The sequence below is a fragment of the Rhincodon typus genome, chromosome 2 (assembly GCF_021869965.1).
Source record: "Rhincodon typus isolate 14 chromosome 2, sRhiTyp1.1, whole genome shotgun sequence".
In the NCBI taxonomy this organism is placed as follows: Eukaryota; Metazoa; Chordata; class Chondrichthyes; order Orectolobiformes; family Rhincodontidae; genus Rhincodon; species Rhincodon typus.
The window spans coordinates 36,065,410-36,092,017 of NC_063333.1; the positions used below are offsets into that span (position 1 = coordinate 36,065,410).

General features: G+C 40.8%; 1 protein-coding gene across 1 annotated transcript in view; it reads right to left on the bottom strand.

The window, feature by feature from the left end:
- myo3a (myosin IIIA) overlaps window positions 1–26,608 on the bottom strand; it is a 355,589-nt gene that overhangs the window by 187,102 nt on the left and 141,879 nt on the right. Inside the window, 7 exon segments of the mRNA XM_048606878.1 lie at window positions 4,741–4,855; window positions 5,229–5,327; window positions 5,481–5,683; window positions 7,740–7,823; window positions 8,448–8,552; window positions 24,967–25,083; window positions 26,017–26,119. Coding sequence (XP_048462835.1) covers window positions 4,741–4,855; window positions 5,229–5,327; window positions 5,481–5,683; window positions 7,740–7,823; window positions 8,448–8,552; window positions 24,967–25,083; window positions 26,017–26,119 — 826 coding nt within the window.

Consider the following 26,608-nt stretch of genomic DNA (forward strand, 5'->3'; position numbering starts at 1 on the left):
TAGACTACTAACTATTCCCTAACTGGTCTAAATTCTACTGGAATGCTGTTTAAATAAAACAAGTCCCACCGATATAAACCTAATTAATAAGAAGCAATAAATTATAACTTTATCACTCCAAGTTCGCATAGACTGTCTTCTGGAATATTCTGTCATCTCCGCTCTCTTCACAGACACCTTACTTCCGTTAATTTCCACCACCTCCAGCGAGATGCCATCACTAAATACATATTCCCCTCCCCTCCCTTGTCCGCGTTCCGCAGGGACTGTTCCCTCTGGGTCCTTATCCACTTTTCCTTCACCCCCAACACCTCCCCACAGCCCCATGGCACCTTTCCCTGCAACCGGCGAAGGTGTAACACCTGCCCATTTACCTTCTCCCTCCCCAGTATCCAAGGGCCCAAACATACCTTCCAGGTGAAGCAACACTTCACCTGCACTTCCCAGAATCTAGTCTACTGCATTTGCTGCTCACAATGTGGTCTCCTCTACATTGGTGAAACAAAGCGTAGACTGGGTGACCGCTTCGCAGAACATCTACGTTCTGCTCGCAAAAAAGACCCTGAGCTACCTGTTGCCTGCCACTTTAACATACCACCCCGTTCCCTGGCCAACATTTCTGTCTCTGGCTGGCTGCAGTGTTCCAGTGAAGCTCAACACAAACTGGAAGAACACCATCTCATTTTCAGCTTGGGGACCCTGCAGCCCTCTGGACTCAATATCAAGTTCAACAATTTTAATGCCTAAACTCTTCCATGTCCCAGTCCCCTACCCTATACACCAGGCCTTGTTACCACAGCCTGCCATTACACGCCCCCCGTTGTTAGTCACTAACAGTCCCCATTAACAACTATTCACCCTCCCAGCCTGACTGTTATCAACTCCTTTGTCTATCCAACTGCTCCTCTCTCTCTTCGGGGTTTATCTTATCGTTTGCTTTCTACCCCATCCCCCTCCCTATTTTCTACATACAAACTGATGTTTTCCCAGCTACGATCAGTTCTGAGGAAGGGTCACTGGACCCGAAACGTTAACTCTGATTTTTCTTCACAGATGCTGCCAGACCTACTGAGCTTTTTCAGCAACTTCTGTTTTTGTTCCTGATTTATAGCATCCACAGTTCTTTCGGTTTTTACTTCCGTTAATTCTGCTGGCAAGAATGTTTTATCTCTTTAATTTCTTCAATGAGGACTTTGAGCTAAAATACCATGGTACCTTTGATTAATTAGATGGGCCTTCTCTGAGAGCTGAATGGTGCTAATTCTGTCTCTCTCTTTCAGGTAGCAGTTAGCTCTCCTGGATTTTCCAAATGCCCTCGTCTTACAGAATCATAGAATCCCTACAGTGTGGAAACAGGTCCTTTGGCTCAACAAGTCCACACCGACCCTCATAGCATCCCACCCAGACCCATCCCCCTATAACCCAACTAATCTACACCTCCCTGAACATTGCGGGCAATTAAGCATGGCCAATCCGCCTAACCTGTCGATCTTTGGACTGTGGGAGGAAACCGGAGCACCCGGAGCAAACCCACGCAGACACGGGAGGAATGTGCAAACTCCACACAGACAGTCACCTGAGGGTGGAATCGAACCCGGATCCCTGGCGCTGTGAGGCAGCAGTGTTAACCACTGAATCACCGTGCTGCCTTATAATCGTAATTTCATAATCAAATTCTTATAATGTGAAAGGTTTCAGGTTGTCAACACCATTAAATTTAAATTCAATTGGCTTTCTGTTTCTCGGTGCTTTGCTTAAATTAATTGGCTGAATTCAAACTCATCTCAGGTCTAGGCCCGAAACGTCAGCCTTCCTGCTCCTCTGATGCTGCTTGGCCTGCTGTGTTCATCCAGCTCTACACCTTGTTGTCTCAAAATAAGACTACTGTTTTGCCTGCCACCTGTAAGACATTTTTGATACATTTGTTTCACTTTTTGAGGCTCTCTGTACTGGCAACTTCAACTGCTGCTCACAGAGCTCAAAGTCCTCAAAAAATTTTTTAAAAAGCGGATTTTTTAAAAGAGGGTTTTAAAAACAATTTCAGAAGTACAGACAAAGCACAAATCTCTTAAAGGAACCACACATTTTAACTTCCTGCCTTCCACTACATAATTACTCTACCCAACACCACTCGCATTTTATATATCCACCTCCTGAAAATATATCCAGCTGTACTGAAATTTTATTTCTGTAATGCTGGACATTTTTTTCTGATTTGTCTAAAATCTTGTAACTAAAGAAGCTATACCTAGGTACTTTTGTATCTAGGTTGGTGCTGTAATTGGCGACATATAAACTTTTCATTGTACTCATTGGGTATATGTGACAATGAAGGCTATTCTGTTCTATCCTATTCCAATCTACTGTACATGAGGTAGATGATCTGAAAGAAGTGTAGATATAGGATTCGCTAAAAGTGGAAACACAGATGAATAAACTCATAATAAACAAAGCACTGTGTTTCATTTATTGGGCATAGAATTGTAAAGTTGAGAGGTTATTTAATCATAATATACAATTAAACATGCCTGTAACCTTTGCTACACTTGGAGTATTGTGAGGAGTTCTGGCCTCTTTATGGTAAGGAAAAGAAACAGAAAGATTTGTGAAAATTAGAAGGTTCATTTCTCTAAAGAACACAAATTCTGAGGAATGACCTGATAGGGGTCCTTAACATTATGAGAGGATTTCATAAATTAGATTACAACAATTATGACAAATCATGATTATCAGGTCTTAAACATCTTGACGTATTATAAAATGATATAAGATATTAAGGCAGATTACCTTGGCCAAACAGGTAGGATTTTAAAGAATGACTTAAAGAAGGAAAGTGAGGTGCAGAGGTGGGGAGGAAATTTAGAGACAGGGAGGAAGTTTGGAGTCCAGTCATCTAAAGGCATGCCCTTCAACAGGAGTCTGATTAAAATTGGGAATTTTCAGCAGGATACCAGAACTTAAAGTGAGTCAGGAGCAGAGTGGAATTGGTGGCCATGACTGAGGAGAGTGTCCTGGGGTAGCTAAAAGGTCTATAGGTGGATAAATCTCCCAGACTGTATGGACTATGCCCCAGAATTCCAAAGGAGATAGCTGAAGAGATTGTGGAAGCAATGACGGTGATCTTTCAGAAATCACTGCAGTCAGAGAAGGTCTCAGAGGACTGGTAAATGGCTAATGTAACACATCCCTGTTCAAGAAGGGAGGGAGGCAGAAGACAGGGAACTATAGACCAGTTAGCCTGACTTCAGTCGTTCGTAAGATTTTAGAGTCCATTATTAAGGATGAGTTGCAAAATTCTTGAAAGTGCACGTTAAAATAGGACTGAAACAGCACAACTTCATCAAGGAAAGGTCGTGCCTGACAATTCTGTTAGGATTCTTTGAGGATGCAACGAGCAAGTTAGACAAAGGAATGCCAGTGGACGTGATCTATTTGGATTTCCAGTAGCCCTTTGACAAAGTGCCGCACAGGAGGCTACTAAATAAGATGAGAGCCTGTGGTATTAGGGGCAAGGTACTGGCATAGATAGAGGATTGGCTGACTGGCACAATGCAGACTGTAGGGATAAATGGGTCTTTTCAGTTGGCAGCTGGTGTTTAAACGAATTTTACAGGGGTTAGTATTGGGACCAAAACTATTCACATTGTACATTAATGATCTGGATGAAGGAACTGAGGGCAATGTTGTTATGTTTGCAGGTGACACAAAGATATGTGAAGGTAGTGTTGAGGAACCAGGGAGGCTGCTTAAGGATGTACACAGTCTAGTAGAGTAGGCAAAGAATTGGCAGACAGAATACACTGTGGAATGTGTGAGGTTACACACTCTGCTAGGAAGAATAGAAGCACAGAATAATTTCTAAATAGAGAAAGGTTTCAGAAATTGGAAGCACAAAGAAACTTGCGAGTCTTAGTTTAGGATTCTAAGGTTAACATGCAGTTTCAGTTGACAGTTAGGATGGCAAATTCAACGCTAGCATTCACTTCAGGAGAGATAGAATACAAGAGCAGGGATGTACTGCTGAGGCTGTATAAGGCAGTTTTGGGCCTTGTGTCTAAGAATATTGTGAGCAGTTTTGGACCCTGTATCTAAGGAAGGATGTGCTGGCATTGGAGGGGCTCCAGAGGAGGTTTACAAGAATGAACCCAGGGATGAAGGCTTTGCCATGTGGGAAGCAGTTGACGACTCTGGGTTTGTACTCAGTGGAGTTTAGAAGAATGAAGGTTATCTTACTAAAACTTACAGAATACTGAGAAGCCTGGATAAAGTGGACACGGAGAAGCTATTTTCTGAGGGCAAGTAGTGATAGTGATAAAAGTACCATTCTGGCCAATGATGACCACACGATCAGAATTTATCATAAAATAACTTGTAATTAAAAGAAAAGTGACTGGTACAAATTTCCTGCAACAGTGATAGAATTTCAAGTGAAAGATATAAGATGTTTAAAAGTATGCCGCAGTTAAAAGAGACACCTGTTATGCACAGACAGTGAAAATGCGTTATAAAGTTTGAATATAATTAAGGATGAAGAAGGGCGATCGGTTCATCTTCATACATCAATCCAGCTAGGCATCTATTTATTTTTCAAATGGTTCTCGTGCTTTGACTCTATTCCATTCTCCCAGCGTTCATGCTATTTGTTCATTAGTACCTCATTAAATAAGACAATATATGAGATTATTTGAAGGATTCAATGCTAATGCCTGAATGTCGCCAAAGAAAATGATGCATTTTTACCTCCAGGGTGAAACCAATGACTTTGAAACATTGCTCGAGGGCTTCAAATTGGGCTTTGTAGAAAGAATTGGTTATAATCTCTTCCATCGTTGTAATTTTCTCATCCTGAAGATACCTTAAAGATTTTGTAACAGTTACTGATCAAAATTCATACTAATTTAGACAATGCAACACACCAACGGGAATGTCAAATTTGTTAAAGTGCATAAATCATTACAAATAAAGTGCAAAATGGCTCTGGTCTCTTAATATGCGTAGTAAATATTTCTCAATTAATTCTAATTCAATACCAGAATGGTGGGCTAAAAGATTTCTCCACTAGTCAGCAACTGAAAAGTTAAAATAAGCCTAATTTTTTTTTATTTTTCTTTTATCAAAACCATGGTACTGACAAAATTGAAGATGTAGTTCTCATTGTAGGTGAAACTCCAGCAGTACAATGAACACCACATCAGCCTGAACTCAGTGTTGTAGCCTCTACAAATTACCTTGGCGGTTGACCTTTGGACAACTTATAATGGGCTAGCTTTGTCTGCTGTGCCAGGCCAGCATAGATATAATAGAAAATGTGGAAGTTTTTCTCTCCCCTGGAAGAAACCAGAAACAAATAATAATGTAGGAATTGACACCATCATCTAAATCCACAATGCCTCTTATTATTTTGTGATTCTTAATGGATGAGGCCTTACAATGTTGAAAGTTGCTTTAAAACAGTAGCAAAGATTTTCTTCTATACTTACGGAGCCTGATGGATGACTCTTGACTTCTCTAGCAGGTACTCTGAGATCTGAGCCCCCACGACTGTCCCGCCACTGGTAAACCTCATCTCCAAATACTTGCCAAACCTGCTAGAGTTATTGTTGATTACAGTGCAGGCGTTCCCAAACGCTTCGAGTAAGTTGTTTACCTGGAGAATCTTTTCCTGCAGTATCCTGTTGTTGGTCTGTAAGAGAAAGATTCACTTGAAAGTTTCCTCAGGAAACTTGAAAAAGAACCTTCAGCTTATCTTTAACCCCTATCCAATTTTTGTCCCATTTAGTTCATGATCTTCAACTTTTACTTCACGCTCTTTCAGTTGGGTCGGTCCAAACATGAGCTTTCCTGCAGTTGTTGTTAATGATGATCTATCTCTAAGAGAAACAATTTTGATGGTGTAATAAGCATTTTTGCCTGTTGCTCCTCTGAGAAAAGAAGTGGAGTACAGTATACACTCATGTAAACTTCCATTTCATCTTAAAACAAATCCTAAGATTTTTGACCTACGAAATGTAGTTTCTCATATACTATAAGTTACCATATTTCCTCTATTTTCTAATTGTCAGTTAAGCAGGAAGAATGAAGAGCAATGTTAATTTTTTGAGGTAAAGCTTGGAGGCTCAAGCCTTGCTGTTATGGATGGTGACACAGTGCAGCAAGGCCTAGGTCATGGGGTGGGAGCTGTCAGGGTGACATTTTCCAATTGTGACCCTGCATTTTCCTTTCTTTGCATGGCCGGAGAGCTCCATTGAAAGCACAGGCCCAACTGCCACTGCTGCTTTCTCTCCCAGGGTGGGGGAGATCGGGGAGAGCCCTAAACAATAATACAGAAGGAGAGAGAGGGAGACAATGAATAGCTGATGTGGTGGCACCTCCCCTAATCCCCATGTGGATTCAATTGAGAACCATGTTAGATATGCCTCGTGGGTGTGTTTTAGTTAAAAGTAGGCCTCTCAAAAAAATTACCTGTATTAAAGTTGACTTCCTTAGCATTTTGCTTCAAATGTTAGTTGCAAAAATTCAACTTTCACATGAGCATATATAATATTTCTGAGGGCCCATCCTACTCACTTTTAAAAGCATCATGAAAAAGGAATTCATATAACAGCTAGAATCACTTTCACTCTCATTAAACAAGTAGTTGCATACATACTTAATGTGGAAAGGAAATGACTCAAAGTGTTTCACAAATGTTGACTACTTTTTTAAATAAAAGGCATTGAGACTTACAGATGACTGGATGCATTCCATGCAATCAAACTGAAGAATGCAGGGGATTCCAAGTTGAATTTGTTGACCTTAGCCAGTTGAGGGCATTTAGAGGGACATCCAGACTCTCAATCTTAATTGCTATCTAATAATCTTTTCTTTAACATATGACCAGTAGCACATGGGCACAATTAAGTTTGGTTGCATTGCCCTCTGTGATATAATATCCCTCAGTCTTTCACTGTCAGGGTTCATGCTGTGCCAGTGCCACTTAGGTACAGTGCCAGAGTGTTGCCAGCTCCTGTCTAGTGCATTCCCATAAGCTTCAGAAGACAATAATGTAACTGGGAAGAAGGCTGTAAAGGCAGAAGTTTAGAATCCAATTTTGTGGACATTGCAGAAAATTTAATGTCATTTTATATTTTCTCTCATGGATCAAAAGGGCATTTATTTCATAGTTTAAGCCAGTAATGTGCATTACACGCTTTGTGGTAACACTGTAATGATGTTGAACTTTGTTTGTCACTGCTCCTCTGGCAAAATATGATAGATCAATGGGAGAAAACCCCATCCCCCTCAATCCCCCACCTCAACACCACAACATTCCATTGTTGCATTGATGCACTGCTGCTCTATGTTTGAGATCATCAATATGCTTAAATCAGGAATCCTGTACAGTCAGAATAAAGAAAATGCATTCCAGTTCTGCACATGAGTCATCAATATGCGTGAAACAAGAATTCTGAGTAACAGGAATGAGTGAGAAAATATTCTGTGCTTGGAGCATACATCAATTTACCTTGATTGATCCAGCAAAATTAGCTATAAAAATTATAGCATATAAAATGAATTAAAATGCAGATGAGGATTTGAGATGAAGCAGGTAACCTTAAGCTAACTCATTGTTAAAATGTTACTTTTACACTTGCAGTACATTGTTTTGCATCGACTTGGACTCAAACCCACTAGTTTATTGATGGGTGCATTAGATTAAGAGTGCCCCCAGGATGTATTATCTCAACAATGCACAATACCTTTCCAAGGACAGTGAGTTGCTCAACCAAGAAGTGGGTACTTTCAGTCTTCCCAGCGCCACTTTCTCCACTGATCACAATGCACTGACATAGTTAAGGAAGACACATTAGTCATCACATCCTTCTACTGAAATCACAAACAGTATGAAGAGAATTAAAATATGAAATGGTGTGGCATGCTTTACCTAGAAATATGGAATGATTGCAGCTCAGAAGATTTAGCCTGTCATCTGTTTCATATCATCCTACAATTTTTAATTTGAGCCTTTGTACATCTGGGTCTAAGTCACTAATATATATCAGGAAGAGCAGGGGATATACATTGATGCCTGAGAAACGCCGCAGTAGAACTTCTTGAAACTTGAGAAACAACCATTCACTACTACACTCTTTTTTCTGTTGCTCAGCTAATTTTGTATCTCGGTTGCCATTGTCCCTTAAACCCCATGAATTTTATTTGTTTTAAGTCTGGAGTGCAGCACTTCATCAAATATATTTTGAAAGTCCATGCATTATCCCCATCAACTCTCTCTGTTACCCCATCAAATAGCTCAAGCAAGTTAATTAAACACAATTTGTCCTGAACAAATTTGTGCTGGCTTTGCTTAATTGATCTGCATTTGCCCAGTTGAGTATTCATTTTATCCTACTTCATCATTTTTCAAAGCATCCCTAATTCCAAGATATTTGTTACGGAATCACAGGTACCTGATCTGAGTTGTAAGTGACCATAGCCTGGTAGGCAATGTCAGCCACAGCAAAGATGTGGGGTGGATTGGCAGTACGCTTCGCACCAATGTACTGCCTGGAATGCTGTTAACGATAAAATACAAATGAACATTAACATATAATCATTATTTACCTCCTGATACTTTTTGCAAAATGCAGATAATGAGATGACTATTTGTCTATCAGTAAAGGTATTGAAGCAAATATGCTGACAATCAAACTGATGACAATGTCTTTAATAAATATATACAATCTATGCGTAGAAAAATGCTATTCAGCTCAAGTATCTCCTTTGATATTTCTTTCTTTCTTTAACCATATCAACGTAAACTTCTATTCCTTTTATCATGTGTTGGCTTCCCTTTAAATACATAATGCAAATGTGTCAGTCCTGAGCAGTTTCTGAAGGTAACATTAGTTTCTCTGTTACCATTATCAGGAAGCACAGATCCATGCTTCTCATGGATTAGAACAGCATCTCATATTTCGCTTGGGAACCCTGCAGCCTGATGGTATCAACGTGGACTTCACAAGCTTCAAAATCTCCCCTCCCTCCAACCGCATCCCAAAACCAGCCCAGCTCGTACCCGCCTCCCTAACCTGTCCTCCCACCTATCCACTCCTCCCACCTCAAGCCGCACCCCTATCTACTACCTACTAGCCTCATCCCGCCCCCTTGACCTGTCCATCCTCCCTGGACCGACCTACCCCCTCCCTAACTCACCTTAACTGGCTCCAACCCCGCCCCCTTGACCTGTCTGTCTCCTCTCCACCTATCTTCTCCTTTATCCATCTTCTATCCGCCTCCCCCTCTCTCCCTATTTATTTCAGAATCCCCTTCCCCTCCCCCATTTCTGAAGAAGGGTCTAGACCTGAAACTGTTTCAGAGACAGCAGGAACTGCAGATGCTGGAGAATCTGAGATAACAAGGTGTACAGCTGGATGAACACAGCAGGCCAAGCAGCATCAGAGGAGCAGGAAGGCTGACATTTCGGGTCTAGACCTGCAGGAAGTGCTTCACCTGCCCCTATTCCTCCCTTCTCACCATATCTCAGGCCCCAAGAAGACTTTCCACATCAAGCAGATGTTCACCTGCACATCTGCTAATGTGGTATACTGCATCCGCTGTTTCCGTTGTGGCCTCCTCTACATCGGGGAAACCAAGCGGAGGCTTGGGGACCGCTTTGCAGAACACCTACGCTCGGTTTGCACTAAACAACTACACCTCCCAGTCACGAACTATTTCAACTCCCCTTCCCATTCCTCAGACGACATGTCCATCCTGGGCCTCCTGCAATGCCACAACGATGCTACCCGAAGGTTGCAGGAACCGCAACTCATATTCCGCTTGGGAACCCTGCAGCCCAATAGTATCAATGTGGACTTCACAAGTTTCAAAATCTCCCCTCCCTCCGACTGCATCCCAAAACCAGCCTGGCTCGTCCCCGCCTCCCTAACCTGTCCTTCCTCCCACCTATCCCCTCCTCCCACCCCAAGCCCCACCCCCATCTCCTACCCACTGACCTCATCCCGCCCCCTTGACCTGTCCGTCCTCCCTGGACTGACCTATCCCCTCCCTAACTCCCCACCTACACTCACCTCTACTGGCTCCATCCCAGCCTCTTTGACCTGTCTGTCTCCTCTCCACCTATCTTCTCCTGTATCCATCTTCTATCCGCCTCCCCCTCTCTCCCTATTTATTTCAGAACTCCCTTCCCCTCCCCCATTTCTGAAGAAGGGTCTAGGCCCGAAACGTCAGCCTTCCTGCTCCTCTGATGCTGCTTGGCCTGCTGTGTTCATCCAGCTCTACGCCTTGTTATCACAGATCCATGGTTCATTATTACAGAGACATTCTTTTATCCTCCCATTACCACTAAGTTTCTCGTAAACTTGGACACCACACTACCAAGCTAATCAGGAAACATGAGCACATATGAGCTGATTTTAAACCCAATGCTCAAGAGATACATTGTGGGCAGTGGGAAAAGGGAATGGTTTGGTTAAGATGACTGGCACTTGGGATAAAAACCGATAGAACTGCGGATACTGCAAATCAGGAACAAAAACTGAAAACGCTAACTCTGATTTTTCTTCACTGATGCTGCCAGACCTGTTGAGCTTTTCCAGCAACTTCTGTTTTTGTCGGCACCAGAGATGTTGTTGGATCCCCCTCCTGTCCTATGCTGCTACTCTTTGTCAGTCTCTCCAGCATCACCACCCCCAACCCCCTGAGCACTAACTTTGGATCCCTGGCATTGGCAGATTCATACTACTGCCCCTTTGTGCTGCACTCTATCAATAATTTTGGGTTTCATTTGGTAATGGACCGGACAAATGAAGCCCAACAATTTGGAATGCCCAGGTCTCTTGCTGAGGTATCCAATGTGCGCAATTCCTTCCTGACCCACATTCCTGCCCAGTCTGTTTGCTCAATCATTTACTTTAGTTGTTTCCACCTGGACTGCCAAGTTTTTCTCATAATGTTTCTGTTGAGCTGCCTATAACAAATGTTCAAAAGTCAATCACTTCTCTGCATAATGTGTCCAGTGCTGTAGAAAGCTTAGAAGTTAAAACTCAAGAGAAAATCAACACACAATAGGTATGGAATAATTTTTTTTCTCAGAAATGCAACCTGATTGAATAAGTGTGCATTCTATGATACCTACAAATTTTGTTTTTGTTGAGGTTTTCTGTTAGGACAAAACAGCAGAAGAAAATGCAGCATTTGAAAATTCACCCCAAAACTTCTCCACAGATAAAAGAACATGGATGTGTGCTTCACCACTTTCCTCCTCACTTGTCTGGGAACACGTTCTTCCTATCACCATTAGGTTGCCAGAAAGCCCCTTCACCTACTAATAGTCTCTCAGGAGCCATGAATACATCTTGGATGAGTTGACAATGTAGAAAATGTAAACTCTTCTCCCACTCATCACTAATTGTCAGGGTTATGGGTACAAGTTAGTTTGTGTGAACAGGGTCCTGACCACCAACTTAATAGGAATTGCATGATGATTCACTATTTTTAAAATTTGTTTTTTGGACATTGCTGGCTGGGCCAGCATTTATTTTCTATCCCAAGCTGCCCTTGAGAAGGTGGTAATGGCCTTTGAAACCCAACATTAAGTGCAATTAAGCTCTTACCTGGAGATCATCAGCCTTCCCACTCAATTAAATCCCCAATCAAGAAGATATCTGACTCCTGAAAGCTGCAGGCCAACCATAAGCTTACATCTCCAATACTTGCATCAACACTGGGAGCTATGGCCATTGGAAGGAAAACACTGAGGTCTTCACCAGGGATTGTCACTGGACAGCTGGAGAGAGTTCAGTGGGGCAAGATCAGTGTCACAGGGAGAGGTCTCACCAGTGCATATGGGAAGTGGAGGGGAGAGGGAAGGGGATCGATGTAAAGGCAGAGGTTTGCTGTCAGCTGCACTCTACCCTTCCCAATGCCAGGTCCATTGAATTCCTGCGAATGATCGCCTTCCATGATGCAGGCAAACTGAGTTTGTTGGGCAATTTTCAGGAGGTGCAGGAGACCTGTGAGAGTCCAGTCAAATCCCTGGGGGTCCTGGTGTGCTCATAGATAATTGGTCCCAATTAGCTCTTTACCAAGTCTTACTGCTGCTGGGAGGCAGTATTCCAGTGACACGTCCTTCCTATCCACATTGAACGAGGTGCAGATTCATCCACCCCCTTTCAGGAATGGCACACAACCTCCTGCTCGATTCTCCCAGCACCCCCACCATCATACCTAACCCAACAGGCTCCATTAAATTTTGCCTTATGCCTCTTGCAAAGAACGGAAGCAACTAAGGACAGAAGGCAGTGCTAAGCAAATCAGACAGTTTATCCTCGGCTACACTTTGGCAAGAAAGACTTCAATTGGACTCCACAGCCAAACTAGAACATACAGCATGAACAACAAGAAATGGCCACCTTCAACAGGATACCCAAAATGCTGAGATGAGTGTAACAATAAGGCCAGTTCCCTGAAATTAAGTCTTATTATGAGCAAGTTAGTGTAGTGTTTATGAGTAACCTGAGGCTTGTATCAAAGATCTAGAGACATGAATTCAAATCTGTTCATCAAATAATTCTGGAACTAAAAGTTAGTTTCAGTAAAGGTGATCATGTAATCTGTTGGGTTGATGTGAAAATTGGGTTTGCTAAATTCCTTTAGGGAAGGAAATCTACCATCCTTACACAATCTGACCTACATGTGACCCAAACCCCCACAGTACGTATGGATCTTAAATGTCCTCTGAAGTAGCACGGCAAGTCACTGAGTTGTATCAAACCATGACAGTAAAGTATAATAAGAAAGGAAAATGGAGGCACTTAGCACCAACCAGAAATGACAAAGATACACTCTGCTTAGCTAACACTGTAGAGTCGCCCTCCCTAACATCTGAGGACTTAAACTATTATGAATGTGAAACTGTAAAGGGTGTTTGTGCTTTAAACTGTCTCGTTATTACAAAATTAAACAAAATATGTTGGATTGGGAGAGAGTGAAATCATATGCCTGATTATCATGGCGAAAGAGACCCAGGAAAAAACCTGTAGAAAATCAATGGCCATTTTTAATAACTTTACTCAGAGTGGAACAGCTGGTCTTCTCAGACACAGACTCTCAGTCAAAGATCCAGAGAGTGAGCCCAAAGCAACTGGTACTTTACAAGCAGAGCAAAAAAAAAACAGAATGTTGGTGAGAATGGTTTCCCTGTTTGAAGAGGTGGGATTTGTAGGTACTTAAGAACCAAGGAGTAGCCAGTGGGTGGCTTGCTGCTAAAATTCAATTTGGGTGTTCTCAGAAGATTGAATGAAGGAACTTTCACAGCTTTCTGGAAGACATACTCTGGAATAGTAGACAGACTGGAATGAGCTTGGGACTTAATCAGTCAGTTTACATATCAGCAGAGAGAGAAGTGGAGCATACTAACCTGGCAAAATGTATTTTCAGTTGAGGTACTGAATTAACTAGGCAATATATTTTCTGTAGTTTATCATTTGAGATTCCTACTCAGAACTTTCAGATGATAAAAACAGAAAATGCTGGAGAAGTTCAGCAGGGCTGGCAATATCTGTTGAGCGAAAAACAGAATTAAAGTTTTGTTCTGGACTTCTGGAGAAGAGTCATACTGTATTCAAAATGCTAATTCTGTTTCTCTTTTGACAGATTATGCCAGACCTGTTGACTTCCTCAGGCATTTTCTGCTTTTACTTGAAAGTTTAGTTGATGCTAGTTTTAGTTTGATTCATACAGTACAGCCTTAAAATGTGAGATCTTACTGTGCTATTCTTTTGATATGATTGCTGAAAAAAACGCACCTTAACTTACAGGTCTCTTCAGGGATCATACAGTACCAAAATTCACAGTGTTATGCCATAGACTAATGAAGTAATAGTTTGACCTCATTGTACACATGTAATCACACCATAAAGTCAATGTTCTGGACTTCTTTATCACCAATGCAAATTATGTTTTTTTTAAATTCATTCATTGGAATGAGGGGCATCGCTGGCTAGGCTGCATTTGTTGCCCGTCCCTAATTGCCCAGAAGGCAGTTCAGAATCAACCACATTACTGTGGGTCTAGAGTCACATGTAGGCCAGACCAGGTAAAGATGGCAGTTTCCTTCCCTAAAGTGAACCAGATGGGTTTATTCCATTGGCAGGATAGACCCACCAAAAATGGAAATGTAATGACATACAGTCAGGAAAGAATGGTCCATGGGCACTCCAAGTTTGACTCTGGGCTCCATGAAGTGCCATGGCATCAGGTTACATGTAAGTAAGGAAACCTCCCACAGTGGTTGCAGCCCATTTTGTAGCTTAATCAAGTTGGTAACCCAATTTATCAAATGGCTAGTGCTGTTGTCAGCATACACTCCTCCACTCCTCATTGTAATCCATAGGACTACTGCTGTTACAATTTGTTAAACAGTGGAAACATCATGTTATAGACAGAGCCAAGCAATCCCACAGCCAACAGATCAGACCATTGCTTTGCTAGCCTATCCAATTCAGTTGTGAATAGCAGTGAACAACAAAATAACTAATTGGAGAAGGGTCCATTTTCGATGTTGAGGAGGCCCAAAATGTCAGCGCAAAATACAAGGCTGAAGTGCTTACAACTGCAACCATCCTCAGCCTGAACACTGAATGGGTGATCATCTCTGCTTCTCTTGATGTAGGCAACACCACAGGTACAAGTCTTCAGCTATTCAATTCACTCTACTTGATATTCAGAAAAGACTGAATGCATTGGCTTCTGCAAAATCTGTGGGCTCCAATAATATCTTCACTGCAATCCAAAAGACTGTGCTCCAAAAGTGGCTGCACCCCTGGAAGCAATTTCAGTACAATTACAAGATTGGCATTGGCCCAACAAAGTGGAAACTTGCACAAGTATGTCATGTCATAAGAAAGCAGAACAAATCTTAGTAAAATTGGAGTCAATAAGAATCAGAGGTAAAACATATTACTGACCAAATCATGCTTAGCCCAAAGGAAGATGATTGTAGTTGTTGGAAATTAATCACCTCAGCCCCTGGACAACTTTGCAGGTGTTTCTCAGGACTGTGTGCTGGGCCCAGTCATGTTCAGCTGCTTCATCAATTATCTTTCCTCTATCATAAAGTTAGAAGTGGGGATGTTCACTGATAGTTGCACAATGTTTTCTTTGATTCATTCACCAATGAAAGCATAGCTGGCCAGGTCAGCATTTATTGCCTCTCCTAGAAGACAGTTAAGAGTCACTCACATTGCTGTGGGTTTGGAGTCACATGTAGGTCAGAATGGCTGTTTCCTTCCCTAAAGGGCACTAGTGAACCAGATGGGTTTTTTCCCCAACAATGGATTCATGGTTATCATTAGACTCTTGATTCCAGATTTACATTGAATTCAAATTACATTTCTGTTGTGCAGGATTCGAACCCAAGTCTCCAGAACATTACCTGCATCTCTGGATTAATAATGCAGTGATAATACCACTAGGCCATCACCCCCCCTCTTTCAGCATCATTTTCTACTCCTCAGATACTGAAGCAGTTCATATCTAAATGCACAAGACCTGGACAATATTGATGATAAGTGTTAGGAAATATTCACAACACGCAAGGCAAAAACCATTTTCAGCAAGTGAGAATATAACCATCTACCTATGATGTATGGCGTTAGCTCACCATCAATCTCCTGCCTGTCACCATTGACCAGAAACATGACTCATGCAGCTATAATAATTCTATGACTACAATTCAGAGGCACAGGCTAAAGAGCTTGGACACATGGGTACATGGGTCCAATAGCAGCTGGTGAAACTCATTGAGTTAATAACATTCAATTGAGAACTATTTTCAGTTAGAATCACCATGGAGCTCCCATCAATTACTGTAAAATCCCATCTGGTTTAACTACTACCCTTTTAGAGAAGGAAATCTGTTACATTTACCTTCTGTGGTCTGGCTTATATGTGATTCCAGTTGCATAATAATGTGTTCGGTTCTTAAGTGCTTAGCATTACTTAGTTCAAGTGCTTACCAGCAACTCCTAAGTTCCACAAAGGAATGCAAAGATTCCCTAAGGCCTCTCAGCTACCTAAAGTATAAATCAAGATTCTCATGGAATACTGTCCTCTGGTCTAGATGACTGCAGCTCCAACAATGCTCAAAAAACCTCAACATATCAGGTTATTGCTGCCTGCTTGAATGGCACTCCATTCACTCCCTCTACAACATTCACACCATGTGTATCCTGTTCACTATTAAGATGTACTGCAGCAACATGGCAAAGCTTCTTTGGCAGCACCTTCCAAACACAACAAATCTACTTGGAGAAAAATAAGCATAGGAGACACATGGGAACACCACCATTGCCTACAAGTTAAAGAGAGATTAGTTCTGAGGGCTAAAGGAATCAAAGGGTAGGATAAGAAAGCAGGAACACTGAACTGAGTTATGGAGTAATAGAGTCAGACAGTACATAAACAGAAAACTCAGTCCAAATCTACGAACAGCCATGATCATATTGAATGGTGGAGCTTGCTTGAAGAGCCAAACAGTCTCCTCCTGCTCCCATGTTCTATCTATGTACCCACACACCATCCTGACTTAGAAATAAATAACTCTTCCTTCATGACCAAAATCTGCAAACTCCTTCCTAACAGCACTATGGGTGTACCTACACAGGGTGGACTACAGAAGGCAGTGACTCATGACCACCATTTCACAAGGACAGCTAAGGATGGGCAATAAATACTGACCTTACAATTGATGCTTGCATCCCAAAAGTAATTTTAAAAAAATGTCTGAATTCTTAATATGCCTTGGTCATCAGTGTACTGCCACATTATTGCTGCCTATAATTCTCACTCAGATCAGCTTTTACTAGCACTGTCAAAATAATCTGAGGATGGTTGTGGTCTATTTCCTCAGTATCTGTTTAAGTGAGAGCAGCTGCTGTTCTGTCTGAGTAAGGCGAAGAAAAGTGATGAATAAAATCTGAAAATGCTGGAGACATTCAGACGATCAAAGCAGGTCAGAATTCATTTACCAGAAATGTTAACTCTGTCTCTCCACAAATGGTGCCTGAGGTATTGAGCGTTTGCAGCACTTTCTGGTTTTGTTCCTGATCTCTTACATCCACAGTGTATTGTTCCTATGTAAGAGAAGTGGGAGATGTGAATGGAGAGGTTGAACCTGCTCTCACAAGGATCTTTTGAGGTCCACCTTTACTAGGATGAAGATGAATTGTTAGAGGTAGCGATTAATCAGTGTGGTAGCCTTAGAGCCATGCTTAAGTGCTGGCACTGGGTTTAAGAGCAGTTTCAGAGGCTCATGACGTGGACTCAGTAGTCACAACAGTCATAAATAGTTTGCCACAGGATCTTTTCAGGCACCAGAAGGAAATTATATTGATATTGATCAAGGTTCCATATCTAGTTTCACTCGGTAGATGACAGATGCAGAGTTCTACAAAGGTGGCAGGTTCATTCATTTCTCTCAAAGACACAGAGAAACAGCACACCACATAGCCAAGATCTATTGCCATTGCAAGCTTTTCAGGAGTGCCAAATGTGACTCGTGTATCTGAATAGACAAACAAGAATCATTTGTCAATCTGATACAGTATTGCAGCTCCTATTTCCTTATCAAGGTGGTAGTCAATAATGCCGACAAAATCATCTTTCAAAAAATATTCGTGGTTAATACACGACCGCTTCATTTTTCACCAGGTATTTTTGAACTGGGTAACTGACACCTGAGCATCAACATCAGCAGACTCATAAATTTCAAAATTGGGCATAATTTCGACTGTGAAGCTTGAGTCTTGTTTGTTCTGTTAGTGCCTGAGAATAAGAACAATACCAAGGCTGCAATTTCCACTGCCCAGGTAACCACATGGTGTTCCACAGGAAATTGACGAAGAGTAAACTGTGCTGACCATTGTGTCTATTCAGTATGAATTTAGCTCATCTTGGTTTTATCACCACTTTCCTGTCCCCTCCCTCTTTCCCTTGATTCCCATGATGGAGCAAAAATCTGTCAATTCCAGTTTTAGGTGTATTCATTGGTGGACAATTCATGAACTTTTAGGACACAGAATTTCAAAGATTCTCAACTCTCTGACTGAAGTAATTTCTCCTCATCTCTGTCCTAAGTGATTGGCGCCTTACCCTACAACTGTGCCCTAAGTTTTAAATTCAATGGGCAGTGAATAAAATCTCAGCATTTTTGCATCAGCATCACTCATGTAGATCTGTTGTTGAAGATACCTTCAAACGTTTTGCCCTAAGGAATAACACAATCACACACCACCCTGACTCCAAACTACATATTGCTGTTCCTCCGCTGTCACCAGGTCAAATTCCTGCAACTCCCTTTGATACCCATTGCTGTGGGTATCCCTACACCCTAAGGGACTGCAGTGGTTCTAGAAGGCAGCTCATGACCATGTTCTCCAGGCCAATTAGGGATGGGCAATAAATGCTCACAGAGCCAATTTGCCCACATCTAATGACAAAAAAATAAATTGCTGCTAGCGTACTTTTGATAAAACAAATGTGTTTAACTGAAGCAGTCACATTTGGCATAACATTTTCTAGGGCTAGCCATAAGATTTTGCAATACCCAGTGAGATTAATGATGGAAACTTTGAAAGTTTGCCTATCTATCATCGGGCTAAATACCCAACCAATAAAAACCACTATAAGCAAGTGTCAGATGCTCTTACAAATGTGTATCATTTAGAGTCTATGGTGAAAAAATTGGGCTTCACCAATAATGTAAAAAGGACTCTGAGCTCATTGGAAGCCTATTTTCTTGTGCATGAGATTATTGTTCATTCTTGAAAACTTGTTTTAGCCCTACTGTTGGCTCAATCTCTCTTCTTGTCTTTATATTTAAGCTGACATTTTGGTTCAGTTTTATGTTTTAACAGAGTTTTATGTTAGCTGCCTCAGTAAAAATTTTGGAATCAATAATCAAAAAGTTCAGCATTTTATGTGAATTACTGTGTAATGGAAATTTGTTCAATCAAGTTAGATTAAATATTCCTTATAGATTATATTTGAAAATGTCAGTGTAACTTCAATGTTCTTTAAAGTTCAACTTAAATTCTTAAGATTTGGTGAAATGGAAGTGAGATAACTGGAATGAATATCCTCATAGTGATGGATGAACATTATTACTCCTGTTCCTTTAAGAGAAATAAATTACTCACTTGATGACACAGTGGGTTAAGAGAATTCTAGCTAAACTTTGCAGATCAAGAAGTATCAGATTTGGAAAAGCTTAAATTGAGGTTTGATCCAAATATGTTAATGGGTGAATTAAAAGCATTAGCACACAGATGATTTTGAACCTTGGGGGTGAGGGGGTCAAAATTCGATTTAACATAGAACTAGAACTGCAGGTGGGAAAATACAAGTAAAGGTCTTCCAGGTAATCAAAATGCAAAGAAATACAGTCTTGTAATCATAGCAGCATTAAATGACATTATAGGATTTTTGAATGCCTGTGGCCAACTCATTGTTTCTTTGTGAATTCATTGATAAGTTATATTCATTTAAGTTGGAAGATTGCAATACAATACTTCCTTTCAACCCCAGTGCATTGACTAATCTTTCACTAACTCTGTACATGCTCAGTAGAAGAAGGAATTGAACAATTAAGCAATCAGTTACATTCCGTGATGTCTGTGCTTCAATATGTTCAATTTGTTCTTAGGAGTGAACTAATGACCATACCAACAACTGTCTGACTTCATACCTCATACCTTGTCTACCATTTTCCACACAGCTTTCAGATGATGAAGATAACCATCTAGGTGCCTGAGGCTAGGCTGAATAGATTTCTCATCTTCTGACAAATCGGCAATAAGAGACTACAATCTTTAACAAAAGATTTCCAAAACATGGAGAGCTGATATAATGCCTTTGAGAGAAGTTTGACCTTCTATTGACAAACAGTTGTTTCAAGTTACTAGAGATAGACAAACTCCTCTAATTGCACTGACACAGAGCAGTCAGGCCATTCAGCCCAAGGTGTTGCTGTTTCTATTCCACATGTCTCTTCATTTCCTAATTCAAAGACCAGTGATATATCCTTCTGTTCCTTTGCTCAGTTGAGTTTTGATCTAACATTCCCTCAACTGTACCTATTTTAGTCAATAGTTGTGATCAATTCTGACTGCTCCGTGGAAAAAGAGGTTTGGTCTTAACTTTAATTCTAGATTTAATGATGACAATCTTGCATTTGTAATCCCTATTTCTGTTATCAACATGAATGGAAACACCCAACAGGGAGCTGAAAACAGTTACAGCCTGTGCTACAATAAGTTTAATGATATGACAGCAGTCATATCTTTGAATGCTATACTCCATTAGCTTTGTCACTAGCCTCACATACTGCTCAATGTGTCACACCCTCAGCATACTCCTGTCATCAATTTCTATCAATCAGAGCTCATAGTTGTTTGTTTCACTCTCACACACTTAGTACTGCAAACTCCAAACCCAAGTTTTGCAGATTGCACGCATGGTCAGCTGTTCAAACATGACGGCCATATCGTCTAAACACATTATACCATGCTTACTGTACATTCTTAGCCCCATTGAGGAGAGAGCTGTGGTTTTTATTAGGCCTGAAAGATGGCAGTATTCTCAAAATGAATCCTCCTTCTCACATACATTTACCCCTCATTCTCATTTTTTTTTTGATTTAGGCCATGCAAACACATATCATTTGCTTCCCAACTGTACTCTCCTGTCTTTCTTATTTCAGATAACCAAGAACTAATATCTGCTCGGGTAGTGGTGGAACAGCAAGCAATGCAAGAACAAGCAAACTGTGATAAAGAAGGAACAACACCACTTATTCTCATACTCACTGCTGAAATATGAACAGTGTGCTGACTTTTAAGAATAGCATTGAGACAGAATCTGCATGTAGTGATATGTGGCAGCCAGGGCAGGGAACAAGAGGAGAGGGCAATTCACCAGACTGTGAGATAGCACAATGGCACTGCTGTAGTGGTCTCAAATGAGTACATTGAAGGTTTGACCAAGTATGATTATGTACAGTGAAATGCCTGGTGTACTGAAAGACCTACCAGCTAATGTAAAGCAGCATGGAAAACTGGGAGTTCATATTTCCCAGTATTAATATGGTGACTTGTTATCTGAGAATGCTTGTGAGCCCAACATGATGGAACTTCTGATGGCAAATGTCTCAGTTTTCACTGTGTCATAAGTACAATCCACCTGATGTGTGGTCGCTGGAGTGTAGGCTCAAACTATAGGCAGGGAGGCTCAAGGTGCTGTCATTATAATTGCAGGCACCAATGTTTAAAGAACTAGCAGTTCTTTCAAGTTATCACAGAGGTTCAGTAATCCATGCTGCAGAAGACTGCCAACATTACTGACATTGCCCAGTCACTAATTGGTGGGAGTGGGACTAGTTTCTTCTCTCAAATTGACAGCTCCTCCAATCAGTGCTAATCTGTGAGTGCCCTTACTATTGCCTGCTAACAAGAATGTTGTCATCCATGCAGTGCTATTGCCATCTGAAAGCAGGCCTACTAAAGCTAGAGCTGCTTGAGGCTGCAAAGCCATCTGTAATCTCTTCCACTGTCTGTCTACAGTCTTCCATCAGCCATGCTGCAGCTACAGGAGCGACATTGTACTGGAGTATCAGAACGGGAAAAGACATGTGCAAGTTAGGCACGCTTTCATGCAATATGACTTGATTAATTTATAAATTTAGTTTAAATGTTTGTTTCATGACAGCTTTAATTTTTTTTCATGGTGGGCAAGAAGACAGTCTGATGACAAGTGACACAGGAAAGTTAAAGTGTTGATGAATGGAATTTTGGGTCTGTGATTACCGTTATCACAATCGGGTGAATTGATCATGGACAGCCTAGCTAGAGCAGCACTGTGTTGCTTGCCTCTACCATCTTCATGCTCCTTCCCTTCCTCCTTCCCTGTAATCATGATTTCTGTGATTGGGTCCTTTAGGAATTGGAGAGACCTAATACATTGCACTCTGCTGAGGTTTAGATCAGCGAATTTTCCCCTGAACCTCTGAGCTGACATGGCCTCCTGCTGAGGCCCTTCACACAGTCCTCCTCCTTCCTCTTCCAGCAGCTTTTCAGTTCTGTTCATTCTCCTGTCATGGTGTAGTTGAAGGGAAATGTAAACTATGGTGCTGATGTCTGGGAGCAAGTATTTTGTCTATGATTCTTAAATACAGGACCAAGTCCTTCAGCAGGTGACACAACGCTCCATGAAGACATCAACAACTTCAAAAAACTCTAGAAACCACACACCTCTATAAGCACAGAAAGAATCAGAAGAAATCAGCAATTAACCATAAACAATCAAGATCCTTTTGAATAATCTTCCTGCTGTTGAGTGTGTACTTAGCTATGGGAGGTTCATGGTGAGTGTTACCTGGAACACTGAGTTGCAAAATGGCAGCACTGGTACCAACTCAACATTTCATTCTGATTAATGTCATGATCTAACTATTCTGCACCTTTTTGGCTCATAATCACCGCTCATGCATGAATACCATCTCCAAAATAGTCTCCAGTCTGACAAGGACCATAAGTCTGTGTCTACATGTTGGAGGCATAGTGGTACTTCTAACATGGAAACTGGGTGTTGTAGCGTCAATTTTCATAGCCAACATCTCTACATCTACTCTAAGAAACCTGTTCAGAATTTTAAAGATCCCTATCAGAACACATTTCAGTTCTATTATAATTTCCAAAAGTTTTTTCCTCATCTTTTCTAATGTCTCTATTTCCTTTTCACATTATGGAGGCCAGAACTGTACCATCAGTGTGGACTAACTAATGTTCTATGTAATATAATTTCTCAGCTTTTCACTTCCATCTGTCCAGAAATCAATCTGTACCCCTACTTCCCTCTCCTCAAATTGTGTTCAAGTCCCAGGACTTGTTGGCCACAAAAAACTCAGCCATTGGTGCAGGTTACTCAATGTGTATATTGACTGGATAAATAGGGAGGGTGGCAGGAGGAAGGAAAACTCTCTATAAGTCTACACACCAAATCCAAAAATGACGCTGTTATAAAATGATCAAACAGCACTTTGGCAACTCTATGTAACACAAGAGAAGTGAAACTATCAGTCTTACCATTGAGAGATAGGAAAATCTGTTTACTGCAAAATGTTGTGCCTAGTTTTATTTAGAATGTTGTTGATTATTTTTTAAATGTTGTGGATTGTCTCAGTTGGTGTGGTGGAATTTGTCACAGTTGTCAAAATGTGTGCAGACTTTTAAGAGGAAATCTTTGGATGCAGATTTGCCTGATAACTCCTCAGTAACATGGAATCTCTTAATAAAAGGATTTTTTCAGCCTTGTAGTTACAGAACATCATGCCAGGCAGGTAAAAGCCTCATGGTGTACCAGGTGAACTGTAATAATGTTGAGTTAACAGCACGGTGGAGGAATACGCTCTACTAAGTTCCCTCTTCACTTGTCTATGTTGTAGCTCATTTGCCAATAATTATGAAACACTTGTTAAATGTTGCAGCCTGTGAATCTGGTGGTTGGGCTGTCAGCTTCAGTTTGGTGTTCTTGAATCTTGCTGAAAGTACATTTGCATCTTCAAGAACCAAAAACAGGGACTTATAAAATCAGAGAACATAGAACATAGAACATTACAGCGCAGTACAGGCCCTTCGGCCCTTGATGTTGCGCTGACCTGTGAAACCAATCTGAAGCCCATCTAACTTAAACTATTCCATTATCATCCATATGTTTATCCAATGACCATTTAAATGCCCTTAAAGTTGGCGAGTCTACTACTTTTGCAGGCAGGGCATTCCACGCCCTTACTACTCTCTGAGTAAAGAAGCTTCATCTATCTTTTGGTCATTTGTCAATTGTTTTTGCAAATGTTCAGTGATAACAGGATGTTCAACTGCATGATGAATTATCATGGGTGATAGGGCATTATGTATTTGAGCATCACTTTATCCCCCCAATTATTTTCTGATCACTTTTCCAGAGGGACAATATGCTCAACTGGGAGGTATCCCATAAATGTTGCCAATGTTGCTTCTCCCGCAGTAAAGAGACAATTCCACTTCTTTCTTCCACCCTACATCAATTCCAGGCTTATTTTCCTTTGCTTTTCCAGTTGAGCTCTTAAACAGAGCCTGAGGTTCCAGCAAGAAAAAAGATAATACTCAATGATTGAGGATGCCAGGCTATCCATTAGTACAGTGTTATCTCTAGTTGCATGTGATAAATGATCATTTTCAATATCAGTTCTAAATTCAGTTCTTTGTGGCTGTATAATACATCTATCAACAGAGGGAATGTGTAAATCTGCAGCAAATAAACAAAAACAGGATTTGAATCTGCATCAATTCTAAGTAAAATTAATCAAGAATGTAAGCACCCTGGGAAGTTGAGCTGAATGCATTGTTAAGCTGATCATTTAAAAGATTTTTCCAATGACGACAAATGGAAAACACGAGTAAAAAAATAACAGCAATTTAAATATGGAAATTCAGAAGGGATTGCATGTCCGTCTCTTCAATCTACAATGCTGTATAAAATTGTATTAACTTATAAAGAAAAACAAATCAATTGTACTGCTGTCATATTCTGTAAATTATCACATTCTAATGTGGGTGTGAAACCTTTGAAACAGAATATGGAGTTGATGTTCTTTTCTGGTGTATATATCAAGAAGAAAGATGCCATCTGTTTTTTTCAAATACAGTTCACAGCTTCTTAAATGAACCAAGCCGTAAAAATTAGTCTCCAAACTGCATAAACATTTCATTTTCACTAATGACTCTTCCAAAAATATTGCTTTTGTTAAATAGATATTGTTTCAGAACAGATTGTTGCATCAAGTTATTGTGGAAACTGAGAGATTTAGTTCAGTTCTAAATTATAATCAAAGTCAGTTGATAAACTGAATAGTTACTGTGATTAGATGCCGACCTCTGATGAATAGATATTGAGTTTCTGGAATGGATTAACAGCAATAAGGATGTCTCCGACGTAGGTATATATCTGTTCCTCACTGTAACGCTTTTGCAGCTGCTCAGTGACTGTATTCTGTCAAGAGACAACAGATAATAATAGTACAGATAAGTAATTGGATTGCTATGAAATTAAAAGCCTGATATTCACTTGGGCGTGATTTTCAAGCCGGAGTACAGGAGTCCTGATCTGAAGAACATTGAAGTTTTCGCAGTTTTTAACTCCAGTGATTTTTTTTTGCAGGTTATCTGTCCAGGGGCCAGCCTGATTAACAGACAGAGGTCCCTCCTCTGGTTGGGAGAACTGCAGATGAGGCTGCAGCCCAAGGGCCAAGTATATTTTCAGCTGTTTTGGACAGAAATTGTGAGAGGGGAATGGGTACAGCAGTTTATGGGTCCAGGATGATCACAGTGAGGGTGATTCTGTTGGAAGAGATTGGTGTGAGAGATAGGATATGAGATGGCCAGCAACTATGGGGGAGGGTGTTAACAATTGTGGGATAAATTAGGTATGGTGGGTGATAGGGGTGTTGGAGCAATGGGGTTTTGTTGACATTTGAGTGTGGAAGCTCACCTGCTTTTCCTGGTCCACAAAAAGTGATGGAAAAATGCATAACTTTTTGCCACAATTGGTCTAAATCTGTTTTGGCTGGTTACCCAGAGTCTGGGAAACTAGCAGCATTGAAGCTGCAAGAGAGGTAAACCTGTGGTGTACATTCTCATTAATATATTTCATTGTGTGATACATTTCTGGGGAGCAGGTTGGTTACCCACCCCTTGCCCCATTTTCATTAAATCTGCAAGTGGATCAGTTTGTGGTGATTGTATTTGGATTTGAAATCTTTTAACGTTTTAAGTTCCTGCCCAAATCCACTCCTAAGATTCAGTCATAAAGAAAGTTTACTGATTATACACTTCTTGATTTTGATTTACTTTACATGCCATTACACCTAAATGAAGCATGGGAACATTGGAATGAACAAAAATAAATTAATTATCATTGTCTTACTTCATCTAACACTTCAAGTGTAGCAAGATCATCTGTATTAACCAGATTTGAAATGGGGTTACTCTTCATGTGTAGGCCCTTCTTTGTGTGGATACGTTCATGCCTACAAATAAGATGTTGAAAATTAGATTTTTCACATCAGAGATGAACATCATAAACCAATCTATGTCTACCATTCAAAAGGATTTCTATAAGAACAGCATGTGTACATTCTGTACAAGCAATCAGTTTTAGCATTTAATAAATGAATAAGATGATACATTACATTTGATTTTAATCTTTCATTGGATGTAAGCATCACTGGCTAGGCCAGAGTTTGATGTCCATCCTTAACACTCCTTCAGAAAGAGGTGAAGAAGTCCCTCGAACTGCTGCTATCCAAATGGTGTATATACAGCCACGATGCTGTAAAGGGTGTTCTGCGTTTTTGACCCAGGAACAGTGAAAGAACAACAATATAGTTCCAAAGATAGTAGGAACTGCAGATGCTGGAGAATCTGAGATAACAAGATGTAGAGCTGGATGAACACAGCAGGCCAAGCAGCATCAGAGGAGCAGGAAGGCGGACGTTTCGGGCCTAGACCCTTCTTCA